We start from the raw sequence: 25,754 nt of genomic DNA, 5'->3' as shown, positions 1-25,754 counted from the left end.
TTTTAGTTTAAATCTATAGTTTAACCACAGCACTAGTTTCCAATAATCTAGAAGCCCACACCCACCTGAGGAAGAACCCAGCTTTTGTTTTGTGTGTAAAGTAAACACGCAACCAAATTTCAGAACCCAGCTCGTGAGTATTTTTAATCAACCAGTTCAGGCACAAAATGGCATACTCTGAAGCAGGTGGGAGTTGAAGCCAAAACCTTCTGATCTCAAGGTAAGAATACCACCACTGCGCTACAAAAGCCCCAGAATTCAGCTCTTTTCAAACAGATTTGCCACCAATTGAACAAAACATTCAATTAAGAAAATTACAGACAATCCACCGGGGCAATGAGATAATAAAATCAAATAAAAGGGAAGGAAACAAATGAGAGGTATAAATCAATCTGTACTGGAGATGATGCTTCCCACCCCCCATGGTGTCCACCTATCTCTGCAAACCTCAGGTACTGGTGAACACCACATGGTTCCTCCTCAAGGACACCCATGTATCCGTGGGACCATCGCAGGCAGTTGGGAGTTACCGTCCCCTCCACAATCTACTGCCAGGGACCTGTTGATAGTTACTTTAAATGTGCCCACAAGAAGGTCCTCTGATCTGCCTGGCATCACCACACAGATATCCAATCACCTAGTTAACAATTAACAAATTGCCAACCCAGAAGCAGCAGAACCTAATCCTTTTGTTAATCAACCTGTTCGGATATGTTATGACACACTTCTGTGTTAGTTGACACTCGGGACTATTACTGGAACTGTTCTGTTTGACCCTGAAAGAGGCGTGCATTTCTCACACTAATACACCCCATTGTTCACCAAGGTCCCAGATTCTCTGTTTCCTTGCAGCATTGATACTGTTTGCATTTCCAATGCTATGTGCACCTAAAAAAAACAATAGGTGTATATAGAAGCCTAAATAGTAGGTACCCTGTTTAAGCAAAATACGGGCTGTTTATCTCTAAAACCGTGATAAGATAGGAATGCAATCTTTGCACTTCTTGTAGAGGTAAATAAATTAATGTGTACAATGGCTACATAGGTTAAATCACTTTTTAAAAATTAGCTTCAAAATTCACAGCTGTAGTTATCATAAAATATTCTTCCAATTTTTGACATTTCAAGGACAGCTCAATATTTTTATGCATTATGTACCAGCCTGTGTTTACGTTTTGTATATAAGAGGTTAAAGTATGTTCTTTTTGTCCTTTTGCTGTAGAGTGTTGAATATGTGGCCCCTGTGTTTTTTATGGAGTAAACTCTCAACCTGTGTGCAGCTTGCACACCGCTTGGATCACGTGCAAACTATCACAACAACTACAAAAGCACAGAATCACATGGAGTTTATGAGGTACAGTAGATTTGGTATTTTTATCTTAATGAATAAATGTAATATCTAACCTTGACCTTAAAGCAAAAAGTGACATCTGTCCACTTGCATTTATTGATGTAAAATGGCAACTATATTTCCAGTTAGGGTGGCACACTAGGACAGCAAACCAATTAAAGTCACAGTCTTTATCATTTGAAGTACATTCCTTTCTCCAACTGTGGATGATAGTTTGCAAATTTGTGTAGGTGATTTATGAACTCCAGAAGAAAGAAACCACATCAGTTTTCAATACTCTGATTTTAAAAAAAGTCAATTTTAAGTTATTTGTAATTAGTTTACTAATGTTTTGTTAGATATCTACGTGTCCTATCAACACGTTTGTGTAAAAATTAGTCTTAAGGCATTTGTTCATAGCTTGACATTTCACAGTTTATGTTCTTGCTGTTGATCTATGTCAAATCAAAGCAACCTGTTCCTGTTGGCCACAAAAGTCATTGACTTCAGAAATTTGAAAGTTAAAAACTACCATGTTTATTGGGGAATTATTAAATTTGCAGTGTTGTGTTTTCGGGCAGGTCTAGTACAATTATGACTGCAGTCAGACCATGAGGGGAATTTGTGATAAGCAATGTAATGGATTGCACACTGGTTACAACAGAAAACAAAGGTAATTTTAAATATGGTTACTTAGACAGGCAGAAGATCTGAAATGACGTTCTACAGAAATTGATGTTGGGATCACACTTGTTTATTCTTTAAAAAACATAATAAATTACATAATAATTATCAGAAGTCAAGCATAAATCATTAATACAGAAGAGTGTCACAGTATAAGAAGCGATTATTTAGCCAAGTTGCAGAACAAACTTGTTAGCAGGATAGGTATGAGTGAAGCGGTATATTTTGGTAGGAGAAATAAAAGGGTTATCTACTTCTTGGAAGCTGAGTGTCCAAATAGGATACAGGGGAAGTATAAGGGCACTTACGGTTTCCAATTCGATAAATGTAATGGCGCAGATTAATGAAATCATGTAAAATGTAAACAAAGTGTAGAGATTCAGTTCTAGACGAATGTAATTTTTTTGCTTTTGAATTCCATTAAACCTTTGTCTAGAAGTTTGGTTAGACCCTATTTAAAGTGATAGCCTCTACATTACAAAAAGCACATAGAGGCAGTAGATCTTTTTGTCACTTCATTGATAATTGTACCATCTTAGTTCTGATATGGCAAATCTTATAATATCCGAACCAAGGTGGTACAATTATCAAGAAAGATTTAATTGGCTGCAGTTCTTTTCACTTGAGGTCTTCAAAATTATACAGGTGTTCATCAGGATAAATTTGGCTCTGATAAAATATTAGAAATGCTATTTTACAATCTTGAAGCAGACTTTGCACACTTTTTTGTTGCTTGCACTCTCTCCTTTAAAGCTGCTAACATCTGCTGAGGTATCACTCCATATCTAACAGTTATCCTTTTTCTTTCTCAATGGAGTCAGCTGTTACTAGGGGACACAGCTTTAAATTAAGGGGTGGTAGGTATAGGACAGATGTTAGGGGTAGATGTTTTACTCAGCGGGTTGTGAGTTCATGGAATGCCCTGCCAGTAGCAGTGGTGGACTCTCCCTCTTTATGGTCATTTAAGCAGGCATTGGACAAGCATATGGAGGTTATTGGGCTAGTGTAGGTTAGGTAGGCTTCAGTCGGCGCAACATCGAGGGCCGAAGGGCCTGTACTGCGCTGTATTTTTCTATGTTTTTCTATGTCTATGATCATTCTTCAGGTGTGAATTTGGACAGTGGTAGTTCAGCTGTTGTGAGGGCACTGCAGTCAAGCATAGACCTGCCTTTCATGACATCTACACACAAGCACCTTTCAACATGGGTCAATGCTCATTGCACCCAAAACAATTTGTACTTATTTCTCATCCTTAATGTAATGAAGCATTACAAAGCATTTCACACTGGCATTTTAAAATAAAGTACGACTCCACACCACATGAGATATTATAGGAGAAGATCCAACTTTGTAGCAGCCTCTTAAAAGGGGAAAACAAAATAGGGAGACAGAAAGGTTTAGTTATATCATTCCAGAATTAAGGGCCGAGGCAACTGCAGTCCAAAGCCATCAATGGTTGAGCTTTACGAATGCTCAAGATTAGAAAAGTATTGGAGTTCAGATATCTCAAAAGGTCACAGATATTAGAGATGGGGAGGAGCAAGACAATGGAGTGAGTTGGAACAAGGATGAAAATTTTAAGTTGTGTTGTTTAACTGAGCCAGTGTTGGTCAGTGAGCCCCATGCATGCTGGGTGAATGAGATTTGAGACATATAGCAGACAGGATGAGCTTGCATTTACACAGGGTAAATTGTAGGAAAGGAGGACCCTCAGCAACAGAAGAATTGAGGCAGTCAATGGTGGATCTTGGGCCGCCTCTCCCAAACCACACCCATGCCCCTATTTCTTCCCTCTGCTCTGACCTTGGAGTACTGGAACCAATTGAAGTACCTCAATTGACACCAAAGTGGAGATCAGCTAACTAGGTACAGACTAGATAATGTTACTGGAATCTTCAAGTGTGTGTCTCTCTCTCTGGATGCTGAGGAACAAAACATCATTGAGTACTCATCAAAATTCTCCAAATTACCTTTTGATAAGTCAGCATTTGATGTATTCCAGAAAACATTTCATTTCCTTCCAGAAAAGCCAACCTCTTTGTTTCATTCCTAATTGATGTGGGTCTTGGATTGTTGTTGATCTCCTGGCTTTATCAGAAGAATCGTATTGGCCAGCTCGCAGATGCCCTTGTTCCAGTTGCTGATGTAAGAAATTTTAAATCTCTTAATCTTTTGAAAAAATTGAAAAAAGCGTAAACTATTGCGAGAAACTTTGTCACTTTTTTGTCATTTTCTGTGTTTTAATTTTATGAACCTTTGCTGAGTGATCTTTACTGGCTCAGCAGGAAGCATCCATGTTCACTCTGATCTTTGCTGGCTTAATTGAGCTCAGGTTGCAAGAAACGTGATTTCTGTACTATCAAAGAATATACTTAGATGAGACTGATTTATAGAATTCCTGATGAAGGGCTTTTGCCTGAAACGTTGATTTTCCTGCGCCTAGGAGGCCTCCTGACCTGCTGTGCTTTTCCAGCATCACACACTTGACTCTAATTTCCTGCATCTGCAGTACACACATTCGCCTGGTTTATAGAATTGACCAGTTTATACTATGTGACCAGAGTAAGAGACGTTTCAGCAGCATGGGCTGATTCTACATGTACATAAACAGTGGACAGCAATGGGCAATGAAGAGCACTTTTAAAGAGATTGTAGACATGGACAAAGGCATCATATGAATTTTGTGAAAAATGTTCAATACGTCATTTAACATCTCATCGTGTGTTAGACTACAGTTTAAAGTTAAATTGAAGTAGTGGTTTGAAACTAAATTTCCTTGCCAATGCAGCTACAGTCACTGATCTCAAATAGTATCAATCGAATAAATAGTGCATCAAATCTCGGACTATTCACCAGTCAGTTAATATTTACTGTTATAATATCGCAAAACTTGTAGTGAAAATATTGACTATACATGCTAAATCCGATCCAGATTGTCTGTGATCGCTTTTGAAATATGGTTTCATTAGTTTGGAGTTCCACTACATGTAATGTGAAATCTAAGTCTGTTGAGTGTTATCCTGCCGAATCTATGAAGTTATGACATTAAAGATATTTCTATGATAACAGCACGTTGCCAAGGAGTTGCAGGAACTGCTAGAGTGGCTAATGGGAGCTCCTGCTGGTTTAAAGATGAACAAAGCACTTGACGAAGTGTTGGGGCGTTTTTTCCTGTATCACATACACCTTTGGATAAGTAAGTAATTCTCTGCTGCAGTAGAGACATAGAGCTACACAGCACAGAAACGGACCCTCTGGTCCAACGAGTCCATGCCAACCATAATCTTAAATTAAACTAGTCCCACCTGCCTCCGCTTGGTCCCTATCCCTCCAAACCTTCCTTATTTATGAACTTATCCAAATGTCTTTTAAATGTTGTAACTGTACCGGCATCCACCACTTCCTCTGGAAGTTCATTCTGCATACAAACCATTCTGTGTAAAAAAAAAGTTGCGCCTCATGTCATTTTTAAATCTTTCTCCTCTCACCTTAAACATATGCCCCCAGTCTTGAAATCCGTGATAATAGGGAAAATATATCTGCCATTCACCTTATCTACACTCTAATTATGATCTGTAGGTACAAATACTGGTTACAGAGAAAGCTCTAATAGTGAGAGTATTGTTTCGTAATTGCCATCCAGCATTGCTTGCTTTGTGTTTGTGCAGAACCTTTGTCAAGTTTCTTGTTATTAGTGACAACATCAGTTCATTGTGTATTTATTCCATAGGTTATATCCATTTGATGTCTCCATTTATTGAGATGATCCTGTGGTACGTTGGATTAGCAGCATGTCTTGGCTTGACTGTTGCTTTGTCCGTTGTTTCAGACATCATTGCTCTGCTGACTTTTCACATCTACTGCTTTTATGTATATGGGGCCAGGTAAGATGTCAACATCAGTGAGGCGATAGCCTAAAGATATTATTGCTGAACTGTTAATCCAGGCAGCTGCATAATGTTCCGAGGAGTCAGATTCGAATCTACCTATAGTTTACTGTGGAATTTGAATTCCATCTGGAATTAAGAGTCTCATGATGACCATGAACCTATTGTCGATTGTCAGAAAAACCCATCTGGCTGACGAATGGCCTTTAGGGAAGGAAGTTGCCATCCTTACCTGGTTTGGTCTACATGTGACTCCAGACCCACAGCAGTGTGTTTGACCCTTCACTGCCCTCTGGACAATTAGGGATGGGCAATAAATGCTGGCCAAGTCAGCGACGACTCATTCCATGAGTAAATTTTTAAAAAAATTTCACCGGGGGCCAGCAAAACATTACTGACTAGCAGCAAAATAATTGAAGGTTTAAAAGACACAAGACATTTTGAACCAGAAAACCATTCATTATTTTGTTTTCTCCAACATGGTAGCTTGCCTTCTACAGCTCAGGTTTGACTGTAAGAGTCAACAAACATAAGTCTGTGTGACACAAAATCTCCTCAAGGTCTGAACCATGCTCAGAATAGCAGTTTTACGTCTGATTCAGAAGTTGGCTGATGTTTCACTCCAGGAACATTTGTTTTTTTTTATTTATTAATGTGTTGCAGACGTCACAATCCATATGCATTTATCACCCATCCCAATTATTCTTGAGAGGGTGATGCTACTGTCCTTGGACCCACAGTGCTGTTAGAAAAGAAATTCCAGGATTTGGACCCCAGCAACAGTAAGGGATTGTTCCCAGTCAGGATGGTGAGTGGCCTTGGGAGGAAAGACTTGCAGGAACGTGATCTTCCCAATCATCTGTTGCCCTTGACTTTCTAGATTGTAGAGATCACAGATTTGAAAGCCTCTCTCAAAGGACGTTTTGGTGAGTTTCTACAGTGCATCTTGTAAATGGTGCACGCTGCTGCCCTTGCATATCAGTGATGGAGGGAGTGAATGCTGAAGGTGGGATGCTTGCAATACCGGTCAAGCTCCTTGACTGATGTTGGAGTTGAACTTATCCAGACAACTGGGGCATATTCCATGACACTCCTGACTTGTGCCATGTCAATTGTTGACAGGATGTAGCAAGTCAGGAAGTGAGTTACTCGCTGCAGAACCCCTAGCCTCTGACCTGTTCTGGTAGCTACTAAATTTATATGGCGAAAGTGAGGACTGTAGATAGAGTCATAGAGATGAACAGCATGGAAACAGACCCTTTGGTCCAACCCGTCCATGCCGACCAGATATCCCAACCCAATCTATTCCCACCTGCCAGCACCCAGCCCATATCCCTCCAACCCCTTCCTATTCATATCCCCATCCAAATGCCTCTTAAATGTTGCAATTGTACCAGCCTCCACCACATCCTCTGGCAGCTCATTCCATACACGTACCACCCTCTGCGTGAAAAAGTTGCCCCTTAGGTCTCTTTTATATCTTTCCCCTCTCACCCTAGACCTATGCCCTCTAGTTCTGGACTCCCTGACCCCAGGGAAAAGACTTTGTCTATTTATCCTATCCATGCCCCTCATAATTTTGTAAACCTCTATAAGGTCACCCCTCAGCCTCCGATGCTCCAGGGAAAACAGCCCCAGCCTGTTCAGCCTCTCCGTGTACCTCAGATCCTCCAACTCTGGCAACATGCTTGTAAATCTTTTCTGAACCCTTTCATGTTTCACAACATCTTTCCAATAGGAAGAAGACCAGAATTGCACGCAATATTCCAACAGTGGCCTGACCAATGTCCTGTACAGTCGCAACATGACCATCCAACTCCTGTACTCAGTACTCTGACTAATAAAGGAAAGTATGCCAAATGTCTTCTTCACTATCCTATCTACCTGCGACTCCACTTTCAAGGAGCTATGAACCTGCAGTCCAAGGTCTCTTTGTTCAGCAACACTCCCTAGGAACTTACCATTAAGTGTATAAGTCCTGCTAAAATTTCCTTTCCCAAAATGCAGCACCTCGCATTTGTCTGAACTAAACTCCATCTGCCACTTCTCAGCCCATTGGCCCATCTGGTCCAGATCCTGTTGTAATCTGAGATAACCCTCTTCGCTGTCCACTACACCTCCAATTTTGGTGTCATCTGCAAACTTAGTAACTGTACCTCTTATGCTCGCATCCAAATCATTTATGTAAATGACAAAAAGTAGAGGGCCCAGCACCAATCTTTTTGGCACTCCACTGGTCACAGGCCTCCAGTCTGAAAAACAACCCTCCATCACCACTCTCTGTCTTCTACCTTTGAGCCAGTTCTGTATCCAAATGGCTAGTTCTCCTGGTATTCCATGAGATCGAAGCTTGATAATCAGTCTCCCATGGGGAACCTTGTCGAACGCCTTACTGAAGTCCATATAGATCACATCTACTGCTCTGCCCTCATCAATCTTCATTGTTACTTCTTCAAAAAACTCAATCAAGTTTGTGAGATATGATTTCTCACGCACAAAGCCGTGTTGACTATCCCGAATCAGTCCTTGCCTGTCCAAATACATGTACATCCTGTCCCTCAGGATTCCCTCCAACAACTTGCCCACCACCGAGGTCAGGCTCACAGGTCTATAGTTCCCTGGCTTGTCTTTACCACCCTTCTTAAGCAGTGGCACCACGTTTGCCAAACTCCAGTCTTCTGGCACCTCACCTGTGACTATCGATGATACAAATATCTCAGCAAGAGGCCCAGCAATCACTTCTCTAGCTTCCCACAGAGTTCTCAGGTACACCTGATCAGGTCCTGGGGATTTATCCACTTTTAAACGTTTCAAGACATCCAGCACTTCCTCCTCTGTAATCTAGACATTTTGCAAGATGTCACCATCTATTTCCCTAAAGTCTATATCCCTTGGTCATCCAGCATTCCTTATACCTACCAGCCTTCCCTTTCACCCTAACAGGAATATACTTTCTCTGGATTCTTGTTTTCTCATTTCTGAAGGCTTCCCATTTTCCAGACGTCCCTTTACCTGCAAACATCTGCCTCCAATCAGCTTTCGAAAGTTCTTGCCTGATACCGTCAAAATTGGCCTTTAGAACTTCAACTTTAAGAACTGGTCTATCCTTCTCCACCACTATTTTAAAACGAATAGAATTATGATCGCTGGTTCCAAAGTGCTCCCCCACTGACACCTCAGTCACCTGCCCTGCCTTATTTCCCAAGAGTAGGTCAAGTTTTGCACCTTCTCTAGTAGGTACCTCCACATACTGAATTAATCCCAATAAGGTGATCATCCCTTTCTTATTTCTCAGTTCCATCCAAATAACTTCCCTGGATGTAATTCCGGGAATATCCTCCCTCAGCACAGCTGTAATGCTATCCCTTATCAAAAATGTCACTCCCCGTCCTCTCTTGCCTCCCTTTCTATCCTTCCTGTAGCATTTGTATCCTGGAACATTAAGCTGCCAGCCCTGCCCATCCCTGAGCCACATTTGTGTAATTGCTATGATATCCCAGTCCCATGTTCCTAACCATGCCCTGAGTTCATCTGCCTTCCTTGTTACGCCCCTTGCATTGAAATCAATGTAGTTTAATTTATTAGTCCTACCTTGTCCCTACCTGCCCTGACTGTTTGACTCACGTCTGTTCTCAGCTGTACCCGTCTCAGATTGATCTCTTTCCTCACTATCTCCCTGGGTCCCACACCCCTCCCCCACCTTACTAGTTTAAATCCTTCTGAGCAGCTCTAGCAAATCTCCCTGCCAGTATATTAGTCCCCTTCCAATTTAGGTGCAATCCGTCCTTCTTGTACAGGTCACTTCTACCCCTAAAGAGATTCCAATGATCCAAAAATATGAATCCTTCTCCCACACACCAGCTCCTCTGCCATGCATTCATCTGCTCTATCCTCCTATTCCTGCCCTCACTAGCTCGCAGCACTGGGAGTACTACACCCTTGAGGACCTCCTTTTTAAATTTCTGCCTAACTCTCTGTAATCTCCCTTCAGAGTCTCAACCTTTTCCAATGTTGTTGGACCTCCTGCTTCTCCCCCCTCCTCCCGTGAGAACATTCTGCACCCTCTCTGAGACACCCTTGATTTTTGCACCAGGGAAACAACACACCATTCTGCTTTTTCTCTGCTGGCCACAGAAACGTCTGTCTGTACCTCTGACTACAGAATCCCCTAACACAATTGATCGCTTGTTGCATTAGAGCCAGTCTCAATACCAGAAACTTGGCTGTTCATGCTACGTCTCCCTGAGAATCCATCACCCCCTACATTTTCCAAAACAGCATACCTGTTTGAAATGGGTATATCCACAAAAGACTCCCACCCTAGTTGCCGATCTCTCTCACCCTTCCTGGAGTTAACCCATCTATGTGACTGTATCTGCGACTCCCCCCTCCCACTGCTATAACTGCCATCCATCACATACTGTTGCTGTTGCAACTTCCTCGTTGCTTCTATCTGTCTCTCCAACCGATCCACTCGATCTGATAAGATTCGCATCCAACAGCGTTTATGGCAGATATAATCCGCAGTAACATGCTGGAGATTAGAGTCGAGAGTGTGATGCTGGAAAAGCACAGCAGGTCAGGCAGCATCCAAGGAGCAGGAAAATCGACTATGTTTATGTGACTAGTCCAATTAGTTTCTTGTCAATGATAACCTCCAGGATGTTGATAGTGGAGAATTCAGCAATAGCAATGCCATTGAACGGGACGGGATGAAACTTAAATTCTATTTTGGAGATGGTCAATGCTTGATACTTGTGTGTGCTTGCCACTTAACAGCGAAAGCTTGGACGTATCCAAATCTCTGTGCATATGGACTTCGACTGCTTGAGGATCTGAGACATTACAAAAAGTTTGACATTGAACAATTATTAGTGCATATTCCTACTTCTGAACTCTTATGTTTTTGGCATCAAGTTATGTTATGATCTGGCTTGGAACCAGCAACCTATTTTCTTCAACTGGATAATGCTTGAGATCACATTACTTAGAGAATGAAGCCACAAGTTTCCAAAATGTTAAACAAAAGTGAACATTACTATGCGGATATATTCACGCAACTTTAGCATCAGAATTAATTGGAAATGAATGCAAACAACAGAGCAGCTGTGATCAAATGTGACCAAGATATCTCAGTTTTTCCCCAGTGACAATGTGGGTCACCAAAATTTATTAGGTACTATGAACTCCAGTCTTTTGAAGATCTGGCTTTGAAATGTCTTCAAAAGCTGCCCCATCCTGTACTGCCTCAAAGCAGCTCACATTTGATCATGCACTCTCCTTTACTGGGCCAGTGCACCCTAAGTTCTTGAAACTACACTCCAACACCTGCTTACAGGCACAATTCCAGCTTGGCTGCAGACAGCTCGTTCCGTCAAGCTGTATTGCTGCCAGTTTCTCAGAGTTTCAGTCTTAGCTGCATGAATCAAATCTGTTTCTGTAGAAGGGTTGCTGGACTTGGAACGTTAGCTCTACTGTCTCTCCACAGATACTGCCAGACCTGCTGAATTTTTCAACCCTTGTTGTGGTTCTGTTCGCCAAGCTAGAAGTTTTTGCTGCAAACGTTTCGTTCCCTGGCTAGGGAACATCATCAGTGCTATTGGAGCCTCCTGTGAAGCGCTGCTTTGATGTTTCTTCCGGTATTTATAGTGGTTTGTTCTTGCCACTTCCGGGTGTCAGTTTCAGCTGTAGTAGTTTGTATGTGGGGTCCAGGTCAATGTGTCTGTTGATGGATGTTCTTGCCGCTTCCGGGTGTCAGTTTCAGCTGTAGTGGTTTGTATATGGGGTCCAGGTCCATATGTCTGTTAATGGAGTTTGTGGATGAATGCCATGCCTCTAGGAATTCCCTGGCTGTTCTCTGTCTGGCTTGTCCTATGATGGTAGTGTTTTCCCAGTCAAATTCATGTTCCTGGTTGTCTGAGTGTATGGCTACTAGGGATAGCTGGTCGTGTCGTTTTGTGGCTAGCTGATGTTCATGGATGCGGATTGTTAGCTGTCTTCCTGTTTGTCCTATATAGTGTTTTGTGCAGTCCTTGCATGGTATTTTGTAAACTACGTTAGTTTGGCTCGTGCTGGCTATTGGGTCCTTTGTTCTAGTGAGTTGTTGTCTGAGTGTGGAAGTTGACACCTGGAAGCGGCAAGAACATCCATCAACAGACACATCGACCTGGACCTCACATACAAACTACAACAGCTGAAACTGACACCCGGAAGCGGCAAGAACAAACCACTATAAATACCGGAAGAAACATCAAAGCAGCGCTTCACAGGAGGCTCCAATAGCACTGATGATGTTCCCTAGCCAGGGAATGAAACGTTTGCAGCAAAAACTTCCAGCTCGGCGAACAGAACCACAACAACGGACACCCGAGCTACAAATCTTCAATCAGATTTTTTTCAACCCTTTCTGCTTCAATCTCTGCTTGTGGCTTTTCCTCATGCCCCCCTTTCTCAGCTGGATTTAGCTATTACTGGCCCACAAGCTATTTCCAAGTTCCCACAGCTCTCTGGGATTTTCCTGAACTCTGACAATAAACTTAACTGCACCAGTGCTTCTGCGAGCCCTAATACAGGGAGTTATTAAACAGTTCTCAGTCTTCTTTCAGAGCCCCAGTTACACAGAGCTACTGACTTTGAACAGAAGAGTGACAGCAGCATTTTTCTCTATGTGGAGCCTATTCTTTTACTCCTTATTCTCTCCAATAACTCACTGCTCAGTAACCTTTGAATTATTCTGAGTGAGTGATTGATAACCTCATAAGAAACTCCACAATTTTTCCTCGGCAGATTTGACTGTTCCCCAAATGTTATAATTAATTTTATAATTTTCTTGCTAACGTCCTCCCCACAAAATGGAAGCAATGCAAATAGATACAAAAAATTGAATTCATCATGCTTTATGATGGAGGGAAGGTCACTTTCTCACAAACCTATGTTGACCTCCAGACATCCAGTGCTGAAAGATCACTGCACTTTTGGAGGACAGACCTTTAAAAATTCGGTTCCTTGAGTCCTTTCTGGTGGGTGCAAAAGAACAATAGCAATATTTTGAAGAAGAGCATGGGAAATATTCCCAATCCTCTCTTCAATATTTATCCCTCAACAAACCATTATAAGCAGATTACCTAGTCATTACCTTACTGCAGTCTATAAGGGCTTGCACATTTTGTCTGTGATTGTCATGACAACTGTTACTCTTCAAGCAAATTCATGTGCTGTCCTGGATTACAAAAAAATGCCGTGCATTTTGATATTCAAACTAATTAAGATTGCACAAAGGCCTCATAACAAGTACATTGATATAAAGGACAAGTCGTATGATCTACCATGGTTTGTTTCATATACATTTTTCCCTTTAAGCAGGGGACAGTGCCAAAAAGTTTTGTTTACTCCATAAGCAATAATGACTGAATTATTGGAAATTATTCCAGTACCAGAGTTGTATCTGATGATGGGAGATGCAAGAAATCAGCAATGATTTGTTCTGATCTCCTCAAACCTCTATGACCTCGCCAAGGTTCAAGCAAGTATTGTTATAGTTTGAACAACTTAAATCTCAATGTCATGCAGGAAAAAGCAGATCAGTTAACTGGGGTTCATGCCACTACAATCTCTCCAACACCTGTGCGCTATGGTTGTGGTATATCCCATTTGCAGACCAATGATTCAGCAACTAACCAGGGTTCCTGCAATATCTGTGCTCTTTGCTATCAAGGAGGACAGGAAAAGCAATCTGGTGGGAACACCATCTCTCCATGCTTCCCTCCAAATCCTAAAGTGAGGGCAGGTGTTGTTCTATTCTTCTATTCTCTCAGTGCTAAAACTCTGGAATTTCCTGCATAACACCATTTCGGAAATATCTTCATTGTAAAGCAAAGCTTGTTTCTAATCCAATACCACATCAAGATAGCCAGGGACAGGAAATAATACCACCTTGCTGGTATCACCCTCGCCCAAACAGCAAGTTTTTTTTAAAAAGCATATTAAAAACTAATCTTTTTGAATAATCATGGCTACGCATTTGTCTAAAATTAAGCGAGTGGCTGACTTCTCTAAGACATCTCTTGAGGTCATTAGAAAAGTCCTGAAAAATGCAATAACAAGATGCTGATTGATTTCATGTTCTTCACCTCTTGCTTTAGCCAAATGCTAGACCTTTGCTCAGCACCTTTTTGTGGTGTGTTCACATTAAAACTGGATGTTTTAATTTTTAAATCTATAGTTTATTGAAATCTATACCTTTGCACTATATACATGCCTGTATATTTAGCATTCATTGGACTCCTCCATATTTTTCTCTCATCTCTCCTTTTGTCCAAACAAGTTTTTGTTTAGTTTGTAAATCTACATTGCAATTCCAAATATTTCTCATTATAATTTATGCACATTCTGAACTATGAAACAGTATGACATTGAATATTATGTTAATAATGTTTATCATAACGTATACTTAGCTTCAACATATGCAGTTAATAAAATTGGAATTGCCAATTGTCTTCTTTCCAAAATCCAGATAGGTTCCTCTGCTGTCCTCTGGGTTTACTTTCAAAATTATCATTCCATATAGTTAGATATCTTGCTCACCAGGTGGTGCTAAAACATTTCATTTTTCTCACAGCGGTTTGTCTAGAGTGCCATTTTCCTCAAAACTGTTTTCATTCTACTGGACTTTTAGAAACTGTGGGCTGGATCTTATGTATTTTTGGCTGAGCAAGTTGCACTGAGTTTTTATGGAGGGGTCCTCACCACAAGACCGAATGAGATTTCAACTGTATCTTAGGAAACTCACCTCATTAACTACCTAGTCTATCCCTATAATGTCCATCGCATCCAATTCCAGCCCTACCCTATTACATGCATTCCTGACAGATATCCACGAGAAGACCAGCCTTCCTAACATGTGCACAATTTTTTAAAAACTGCTTTAGATCTGGATGTGTACTGGCCTTCCAAAGTTGCTGTGTTCAGCTGACAATGGAATCTGAATAAGTCAGAAAAAGGGACGATGACACCATGATTCGCTGACTGGGACCTAGAGGTCTTGAACCTTGACAACCTGTCCCAAACTTGCCATGTGGGTCAATGCTGTCTCACTGGTTCAGAAGAATGGAGCAGCAGCACCACTGGAATGTCAGAAACATTCTCTTCTCTGCCAGGGTAGGCACTGCACTTTTCTCTCTGCTAAAGCAGCCCACCTCCCATCAAGGCTTCTGCTCTGTCAGTCTCATTATTTCCTGCAATATCTTTCTCTCCCACTCTCCCCAATTTCCTAATCCACTAACCCTGAATGGTCTTTGCACTGCCATCTCACCCATTTGGAGCACCTCCCCACCTTTCAACTATATGCTTCTGCACGAACTGCCGTGTCACCTTATTTCACTGCACTCGATTCTCCCCTTTCTCTCGTTATTGGAGAAGATAGACCGCATTAGGGCAGATGGAGACCTGACATGTGAAAGGTGCCCTATGTTTGATTCCTCATCGCATATAGGGAGAGAGTCCTGTCCCTATTGGAGACGACCGGGATAAATCTCATCAGAATTCTTGTCCAATTCTGCCATAAATCTTGCTGTAGCCCATGTTACTCAGGCCCCTGTACGTTTCCACCTTGTGTAATGGCTATAGTGATGTGGTGATTTTCTGCTTTTACTACTGCCCTATCATGGCTGTCTACTTTAAAATAATAAAGGTTATTGGTCCCCATAGCATAATTTGGTGGATCTCTTTTTTTTAAAATCATTGAATCAGAGAATCTCTATAGTCCGGAAAGAGGCTCCCCGGTCCACTGACTTTGCACCAACCCTCTGAGCAGCATCCCACCCAGACCTCCTCACCCTATCCCCATAATCCCACATTTCCCATGGTTAACCCATCTAACCTGCACATCCTTGGATACTATGGACAATTTAGCATGGCCAATCCACCTAACCTACACTTCTTTGGACTGTGGGAGGAAATCCACATAGACAAGGGTGGAGATTGTGTTGCTGGAAAAACACAGCAAGTCAGGCAGCATCCGAGAAGCAGGAGAATCAACATTTCAGGCATAAGCCCTTCATCAGGAAGGGCTTATGCCTGAAATGTCAATTCTCCTGCTCCTCGAATGCTGTCTGACCTGTTGTGCTTTTCCAGCACCACACTCTCCACTCTGATCTCCAGCATCTGCAGTCCTCACTTACTCCACGCAGACATGGGGAGAGCATGCAAACTCCACACAATTAGCCAGAAATTGAATCAAATCTGGGTACTGGAGCTGTGAGGCAGCAGTGCTAACCATTGAGCCACTGTGCTGCCCATTTCATCCAGGATCATAATACGTTTGGCGATATGGTCTGAGATCATAATACTAGGAAATGACTTGGATGTAACGTTAGAAGATACTATAGCCAAATTTGCAGATGACACTAACAGTTGCAATGAAGAAATAAGACATTTTCAGATAAAATGAATAGGTTCGTTGAATGGTCCACAATTTGGTATATGAAGTTTAATGTGGATAAATACGAAGTTATCCATTTTGATCAGAGGAAAAGAAATTTATTATCGAAATGGAGAGATACATCGGAGTGCTTTGGTGCAGAGAGATGTGTGTGTCTTTGTGTATGAATTGCAGAAAAGGAATTTGCAGATACACCAGGTAGTAAATTCAACTTTGGTTCCCTTACTTGAGCAACGTAATTGTATTGGAGGCAGTTAAAGGCGATTCACTAGATTAATTCCCAAAATGAGAGCTTTGTGTTATGAAGAAAGGTAGAGCAGTTTAGGCTGATACTCTCTGGAGTTCAGAACAATATGAGAAGATCTAATTCAGGTATCCAAGATGCTAAAAGAGATTGGCAAAGTAGACTGAGAGAGGATGTTTATTCATGGGGCAATGTAGAATGAGAGGGCATAATTTAAAATAAGGGATGGCCTTTACTATAAGAGGTGGCAGATTCAACATCGAGTTGAGACATAAATCCATGGAATTCAGTACCTCTGAGTGTGGTGGAAGCTTGAATAGATCTAAGGAGTAGATAGACAGATTTTCAATTAGTAATGGTTTGAAGGGTTATGGGGAGGGGCAGGAGAGTGAAGTTGAGGCCAAGGTGAGATGATTGTACTAAATGACAGAGCAGACTTGGGGACTGAATTGCCTACTCTTGCTCCTAATTCTGATGTTCCTATTGCAAGGTTACTGCATCTTTCTAATATTCTGGCAATGAAATTAATTCAAGATATTACTTTTATGAGAAATGGAATGAGCAGAGAACTTCTGTATATAGCTCCATTTATAAATTTGAAAATCGCAAGTGAATTACTTTGCACTTGATATGGTTCATTAATTTTTAAATGCTTTTTTATCAAAATAATTGAAATATAATTTTGTTCATGAAGTAGTTAATTAGTCTACACTGAAATGGCATGAAGATTCTCTGGAGTGTATTACTTTTATGAGCTGGAAGACCATAAGAAAAAGGAACAGGAGTAGGCCAGTCAGTCATTTTCTATGCCCTGGACATATAGGGCATAGAAAAAAAATCTCAAAAGAAAATCACAAATATAGATGTCTGGTTGTTATCATGTTGCCTTTTTTAGGGTTTGACTGCAACCTTTCACGTATATAAATGCAAGTTTCTTTTCTTTTGTATCAACCTATTTCCACCAAATTTAAAATTTCTTCCCAAACATTTTTCCACTGTTTTCCAATTAAAGGTTTTATAACTGTTGTGACTGCACATTGAGAACTATAGGAGGGAAAAGGGTAGCGGCAAGGAGAAGTGATGTGAAGAGAGAGTTGTGAGGCTGGGAGAAGTAAAGTCAGATTTTTACAAAACTACCATTTCACTCCTGAAAGCATTGGCCAATTAAACAATGTCATAGAATCCCTCCAGTACAGAAGCAGGACATTTGGCCCATCAAGTCCTGCCAAAGAGCATCTCACCCACACCCACACCCACACACTCCCCTGTACACTATTCCTAAATTTCTCACAGCTAATCCACCTAACTGCACACCCCTGAACACTACAGGCAATTTATATTGGGCCAAATGGCCGGTCCACTTCACTTGGATATCTTTAGATTATGGGAAGAATCTGGAGTACCCAGAGGAAACCTATGCAGACTCAGGGTGAACATGCAAATTCCACACGGGCAATCATCCAAGGTGGAATTGAATCTGGGCCCCTGAGCTGTGAGGCAGCAGTGCTAACTACTGAGCCACCGTGCCGCCCATATATGGCTTCTGTACAAAACATTTGCAAGTGTTTAAATGGGCCTTGCAGGAGTTACTACACTATCACATAGCAGTTCCAAGAGCTCAAACACCAAAATTTCAGTCCACCTCCATTTTGGGAAGCCCTGCCCTCAAGGCTGTAAATCTTCCAGTTCAACTTAATTAGGTTTACATTTGAGACTAAAAACAAGACGTCATGCCGCCAAATAAAATTTTCTAGTTCTTTTAAAAGTGTCATTGTAATTTCTCCGGTTTCTCACTATTAAATTCCAAAATGTCTTGCCAACTTCAACTGTGCAGCATGACAGATCTTTTACAGAGACTGGCTTCCATTACAGCTGGCTGTCCAGAAATGTATAAGGAAAATGAAATGAGTTACCTAAAGTCTAATTATTAAAACAAGCCATTTCTTCAAACTACACCCTGTCATGCAAAATAATTCTGTATGATTGTGTTTAACAATCTGTCGCGGAAGGAAACCAGGATTCCAGTTCTGGCTAGTTTTGGATTTCACAAAAGCTAGTAACAGTAGATCTTTCAGATGACATTTTGTAATTTTATACCCTCTTAAAGTAAAATTGCATTAATTTGCCTTGTCTTATAGCTCTCTCTTAGAAGCCCTTTGGCATTTACCTGATCAGTTGCTTAAAATATTCATTTCTTGTAGGTAGAGGTTTCTGATTAATCCTTAAAATGACAGATTCTGGCTGAGGTATTGTTGTACAAATGTCAGTGTCCACTCACCAAAGTTGCCGTTGAATCTAGACCATGAGTGTTAATAAACCACTTAACTATACTGGATGAGCAGACGAACTTAACTCTGCCCTCCTTCATTTCTCCTAAATACCTGGCTGAGATTGGGTTGTAGTGCTATAGTTACTAACACAATAAATGCAAATCTTTTTGGTATAATTTTTGGATGTATTTGATGTATTCCAGATAAACTGCAAGTTGTTTTAAAACGTATTTCCACCACACCAGCAATCTGATATCTCAGCACAAAGCATAAATGGCCCCTCTCTCTACAGTGTTATTGCAGGAAAGGAGATATGCTGTACAACTGAAGATGACTAATTTTTTTTCTTAACATATTGGCTCTTCAGAAACTACATTATCCTATCAAGAGTATTTTTCAGCCTTCACTCTACCTCGTTTAGCAGGCTGCTAACACATTCGTTTCAGGATAATGGCTGTTTTCCAAGCTCTGGAACAAGCTTTAATGTATCTTCTGAATCTGTTGCAATAACAATAACCAATTGAACAATGTTTTTTTTGTAATTCAAACTGCTTACAGGTAGAGTTTACATCATTAGACATCGTTAAAAGAAGTGATTAGTCATGATGATGTGGTTGTATTAAGAGAATTTATTTTTCTTGCCTGTCTTTAATTATTTAGTTGAAATATCAGTGTTAAACAATTGGTATCATGAAAGTTTGAAATCCTTTTGCAGGCTCCTTCCATCGTCTTTAAAAAAGTTGTACATTCAAGACCTTGATCACTTGGGCCGAGGAGTGACAAATGGAGTTTAATTTAAATAAATGTGAGGTGTTGCATTTTGATTGGACAAACTAAGGCAGGACTTAACAGTTAATGGTAGGGTGTTGATGAACAAAGTGACCTAGGGGTGCAGGCACATCATTCCTTGAAAGTGGGGTTGCAAGTAGAAGGGTGGTGAAGAAGGTGTTTAGTATGCTTGCCTTCAATGATCCAAACACGGAGTATGGAATTTGGGACTTCATGTTGCGGCTGTACAAGACATTGGGGAGGCCACCTTTAAAATGTTGTATACAATTCTATGGGAAAGATATTGTTAAACTTGAGAGGATGCAGAAACTATTTAAAAGGATGTTGCCGCAATCGGAGGGTTTGAATTATAGGAGGAGGCTGAAGAGGTTAGGACCTATTCCCCTGGACCATCAGAGGCTAAGGGATGACCTTATCGAGGTTTATAAAATCATGAGCATGGGTAGGATGAATAGCCAAGGTCTTTTTCCCAGAGTGAGGGAGTCCAAATCTAGAGAGCATAGGTATAAGGTGAGAGGGCAAAGATTTAAAAAGGATCCGTGGAGTATTTTTTTCTCATTCAGAGAGTGGTGCATATATGGAATGAGCCGTCAGAGGAAGGGGAGGATGTGGGTACAATTATAGCATTTAACAGGCACCTGGATGGGTACATGAATAGAAAGATGTTTGAGAGATATGGGCCTAATGCTGGCAAATAGGAGTAGTCAGATTGGAATGTCTGGTCAGTGCAGACAAGTTAGACCGAAGGATCTGTTTCCATGCTGAATGACTCTAATTTTTGGCCTGAGCTGTACTATCTAAATGGTTGGAAGTAATCGCAACACCCAGGAATTAGGAAAATTGACCAAGATTCTTTACCAATTGCTTTCTAATAAATGCTATTAGAGTGTCCCTTTGTGACTGGACCCAAGTTGTACTATAATTTATATTGTGCTGTCCTTACCACTTACGTGCAAAGACCAGTAAATTTAAAAATAGTATTGCTATTTTTCTGAATGCACGAAGCATTGGACTCCCCTACAATGAGAGTGAAATTGAACCAATATTCTATAAGATTTTGAAGAGTGAAAGGTAACATTGTTGAAACATAGATGGTTTTGAAGAGCCTTCATACGAATATCAAGATATTGTCTCCTTTGATTGGAATCTAGAGCACAGGATCGACCCAGTCACAGGACAAGCTGAGATGTAAAATATCACAATGAAAATGGAATTTTCTACCCCACGGGAGCATGGACACTCCATGAAAGAATCACGGGATATGGGGTGGAGGAGTGGCAAGAGGGTGGAGCTGACACTGAATAGTACAGCAGGTTTGAAGGGCTGTATAGTCTAAATCATTTCCTTCTAATATTCTTGTATTCCCAATCCCTACCATTCTGTCACACCACTTGTGAACAATGAGCATTAGAATGAAGTGCAGAGGCCATTGGCTGTCACATTACTGCCTTTTGTGGTATTGACAGCAGAAATGTCTGCAACTAAAAAACCTTTCTTGGACAGCACCATCCAAACCCATGACCACTTCCTTCTAAAAGGAGAAGGGCAGCAGATGTATGGTAACGTAACCACTTTCAAGTTCCCCTCCGAGCCACACACCATCCTGACTTGGAATTATATCACTGTTCCTTCACTGTTGCTGGGTCAAAATCCTGAAATTGCTTCCCTTAAAGCCATTGTGAGTCAACCCACAACAGGCAGATTGCAATGGCCACCGCCACCTCTCAAGGGCAGCTAAGAAAAGGCAATATCCTATAAATGAATAAATTTTTAGAAAACAGCCATTTTATAAATGCTGCATGATAAAAGCACAATCTATTGGCTATGATAGAATAGCTGGTGACTGATACCAATCTTTTTTCCCAGGTTGGGTGCACAGATAGCAGAGAATTCCCAGCTCCATGAACCTGATTCCCAGCTGCCACACTCCTGATTTTTAGTCTGAGTGTGAGTTGTATTGGAAGTCTGGCCAGGTGTCCGAAAGAGCTGAGGAAGTTGCCATTTGACATAGAAGGCTGGGTGGAACACTGCCCCAGTGCTGTGTCCAAAAAGTAAAATGAAGCATGAATTATTTGACCAACCCTCATTCTTCCTCACCTGTGTTCCCCATCCATGCCAGGTAGAACCCTCTACCCATCCTATCATCCCAAGTTTGCCCTGTGGCATTTATGCCCTTATATCTACACCCCTTGGCCACTTACACCCTTGTACCGCCTTAAGTGCTTGCTTCCACTCACCACCATTTACCTCTTCATCTACAATGCCAACCTGTCTATTATCCACAAGTACCCCTGCATATAGAAGGAAATATAAAGTTCTGTTACTTGGCATGTTCTGCAATATAGAACTTCATTAAGAAAAGAACTTTCATTCATCATTATACATTTTGACATATGTTGACACTTCTTAACAGGTCTTGATCGTCCTTGACAGTTCAACAATTCTTGACAATTCACTTGTTGACAGTTCAATGTTTCCTGGCCGGTCCCAGCTTTCCTTGGCAGGTCTGAGGAAACTTGGCAGGTGTCAACAAACCTTGTCATGCCTTTTACTGGTTTGATGGTTCCAAGGGATTTAAGAATTCCAAACCCCTTCCCACCCCAACCAAACAAGAGGGCTATGACCTCACTCCCATGGTGTCCTGGGTTTATATTCGAGTGGAAGCAGCTGATCAGTTTAATCACCATCAGTGTCTGTAAACAGTACATGTTTAACCCACAACCCAGTAAAAGTGGGAACGTCAGATTTGGGAATGTAAGTTTCCAACTAAAAATTTTCCAACAATTTTTATGGTGGAATGGTTCACCTATGTGGTGAAAATCTCAGCCTAGTTGTTCTATTTGAACATGATTTGCTATAATAGAAGATAGTTCTGTACCAACCCTAATACGCATCTGTCCCAGATCTGTCCAGTCATGTTGAAGTCATTAAGAACTGAAAAGCAGGCCATGCATTCCTCCTTATTTTTCCCGCTGCCCTAGGAAGCAAAGTTAAAAATGCATCTCTATCTGATGTTGAAGTAGCAGTATTTTTAAAATCTTAATTCAGTGTCCCCCTTACTATGCCTTTTATAGACTTTTTAACACTTTGCTAACAGAGAGCGAAAAAGAAAATATATGAAGCCCTTCTGCAATGAAGCATAAGAATCGTATAATTACAGCTTCTATTTGTATGGTTATATAATGGACTTGCAACTAAGTCCCCTTGCATAGTTGCTATCAATATTGCTGTACACTTAATGGCACAGTAAGGGTTTTTGAAATCCTTGGTTTGATTTAATAAGCTGAAAATGTGTTGCTGGAAAGGCGCAGCAGGTCAGGCAGCATCCAAGGAGCAGGACAATCAATGTTTCGGTCATGAGCCCTTCTTCAGCATTCCTGAAGAAGGGCTCACGCCTGAAACGTCGATTCTCCTGCTCCTTGGATGCTGCCTGACCTACTGCGCTTTTCCAGCAACACATTTTCAGCTCTGATCTCCAGCATCTGCAGTCCTCACTTTCTCCTTTGATTTAACAAGGACATTTTCTTTCAATGAAATTTAATTGAATTTTTAACCAAGCAAACTAAAAACTGCAAGAACTGCGGATGTTGTTCGAAAGAAGAACCACTGAACCTGAAACATTAACTCTGGTTTCTCTCCACAGATGCTATCAGACCTGCTGAGCTTTTCCATGAATTTCTGTTTTTGATTTTAACAAAGCAAAATTGGTTTTAAAAAAAATACTGATAACTAGATTCCTTCTTTTGCTTACCTCATCACTGGGTTGAAAACAATATTGTTGATAAGAAAGGAGATGAAGTTTTCACTCAGGTGTATGGTAGGGATCTAGTAGAGGCAGATTTCTCAAATCCTTTCAGTGGTTGAGTGTGGAACCATGGTTTACTAAAGAAGTTGAATCTCTTGTCAAAAGAAGAAGGCGGCATATGTTAGGATGAGACATGAAGGCGCAGTTAGGGCACTTGAGAGTTAAAAGTTAGCCAGGAAAGACTTAAAGGGAGAACTCAGAACAGCCAGGAGGGGACATGAATAGTCGTTGGCAGGTAGGATCATGGAAAACCCTGAAGCTTGGTATATCAGGAATAAAAGAATGACTAGAGTAAGATTAGGGCCAATCAAGGACAGTAGTGGGAAGTCGTGCGTGGAGTCTAAAGAGATAGGTGCAGTGCTAAATGAATGTTTTTCGTCCGTATTTACACTGGAAAAGGACAATGTTGTTGAGGGGAATACTGCGATGCAGGCTACTAGACTAGATGGGATTGAAGTTCACTAGGAGGAGGTGTTAGCAATTCTGGCAAGTGTGAAAATAGATAAGCCCCCAAGGCCAGATGGATTTATCCTAGGATTCTCTGGGAAGCCAGGGAAGAGATTGCAGACCCTTTGGCTTTGATCTTTATGTCGTCATTGTCTACAGGAATTGTGCCAGAAGAATGGAGCATAGCAAATGTTGTCCCCCTTGTTCAAGAATGGGAGTAGAGACAACCCTAGTAATAAGAGGCCAGTGAGCCTTACTTCGATTGTGGGTAAAGTGTTGGAAAGGTTATAAGAGAGAGGATTTAAAATCATCTAGAAAGGAATAGGTTGATTAAGGATAATCAACACAGGTTTTGTGAAGAGTAGTTCATGCCTCACAAACGTTATTGAGTTCTTTGAGAAGGTGACCAAACAGGTGGATGAGGGTAAAGCAGTTGATGTGATGCATATCGATTTCAGTAAGGTGTTTGATAAGGTGCCCCATGTTAGACTATTGCAGAAAATACGGAGGCATGGGATTGAGGGTATTTTAGTGGTTTGGATCAGAAATTGGCTAGCTGAAAGAAGACAGAGGGTGGTGGTTGATGGGAAATGTTCATCCTGGAATTCAGCTACTTGTGTACCGCAAGGATCTGTTTTGGGTCCACTGGTGTTTATCATTTTTATAAATGACCTGGATGAGGGGGTAGAAGGATGGATTAGTAAATTTGCAGATGACACTATGGTCGGTGGAGTTGTGGACAGTGTGGAAGGATGTTGCAGGTTACAAAGGGACATAGATAAGATGCAGAGCTGGGCTGAGAAGTAGCAAATGGAGTTTAATACGGAAAAGTGTGACGTAGTTCATTTCGGAAGAAGTAACAGGAATGCAAATTACTGGGCTAATGGTAAAATTCTTGGCAATGTAATTGAACAGAGAGATCTTGGTGTTCAGGTGCATAAAAACTGCTGAAGTTGCCACCCAGGTTGATAGGGTTGTTAAGAATGGTGTGCTGACATTTATTGGTAGGCAGATTGAGTTTCAGAGCCACAAGATCATGGTGCAGCTGTACGAAACTCTGGGGTGGCTGCACTTGGAGTATTGTGTACAATTCTGGTCACTGCAATATAGTAAGAATGTAGAAGCTTTGTAAAGGGTTCAAAGCAAATTTATTAGGATGTTGCCTGGTATGGAGGGAAGGTCTTATGAGGAAAGGCTGAGGAACTTGAGGCTGTTTTCATTGGAGAGGAGGTTGAGAGGTGACTTAATTGAGACAAAAAAGATAATGAGAGCGTTAGATAGGGTGGACAGTGAGAACTTTTTTCCTCGGATGGTGATGGCTAGTACGAAGGCACATAGCTTTAAATCGAGGGGTGATAGATGTAGGACAGGTGTCAGAGATAGTTTCTTTATTCCGAGTAGTAGGGGCATGGAACGCCCTACCTGCAACAGTAATAGACTTGCCAACTTTAAGGGCATTTAAATGGTCATTGGATAAACATATGGGTGAAAATGTAATAGTATAGGATAGATAGGCTTCAGATTGGTTCCACAGGTCAGTATAACATTGAAGGGCCTGTACTGTGCTGTAATGTTCTAAGTTCTATTTCAAAGGTGTCAGATGTGCACCTCAAATGTCATAACCTGCAAGGCTACAGACCAAAGGTTAGATAGTGGGAATAGCCTGGGTGACCTGATTTCGGCAGATATATTTGTGACAGGGCAAAAGGCCTCTTTCTATGCCATAAATGTTTTGATTCTACAATACTTTTGATACAATAGTTTAAAATATTCTAGCCATATTGGGGTCAATTTTTAAAGATGAAAGGGGGAAACGAGTGTAGCATAAGCAAGCACCAGAGTAGGCAGTTCCTCCAGGAG

At 41.1% G+C, this 25,754-nt stretch overlaps 1 protein-coding gene across 3 annotated transcripts in view; it reads left to right on the top strand.

Annotated features, from left to right (window-relative positions):
• The window catches only part of pigq (phosphatidylinositol glycan anchor biosynthesis, class Q), a 62,690-nt gene that overhangs the window by 16,292 nt on the left and 20,644 nt on the right, over nucleotides 1-25,754 (top strand). For all 3 annotated transcript variants that reach the window (XM_060840910.1, XM_060840912.1, XM_060840909.1), the window contains exons 3-6: nucleotides 1,223-1,354; nucleotides 4,039-4,159; nucleotides 5,084-5,210; nucleotides 5,745-5,898. In XM_060840910.1, coding sequence (XP_060696893.1) covers nucleotides 1,223-1,354; nucleotides 4,039-4,159; nucleotides 5,084-5,210; nucleotides 5,745-5,898 — 534 coding nt within the window. The remainder of the gene's footprint in view (nucleotides 1-1,222; nucleotides 1,355-4,038; nucleotides 4,160-5,083; nucleotides 5,211-5,744; nucleotides 5,899-25,754) is intronic.

Source organism: Hemiscyllium ocellatum, chromosome 20 (assembly GCF_020745735.1).
Source record: "Hemiscyllium ocellatum isolate sHemOce1 chromosome 20, sHemOce1.pat.X.cur, whole genome shotgun sequence".
Taxonomy (NCBI): domain Eukaryota; kingdom Metazoa; phylum Chordata; class Chondrichthyes; order Orectolobiformes; family Hemiscylliidae; genus Hemiscyllium; species Hemiscyllium ocellatum.
Note: the sequence above shows the minus strand (reverse complement) of the source record. Positions and strands in the feature narration are given on the sequence as shown.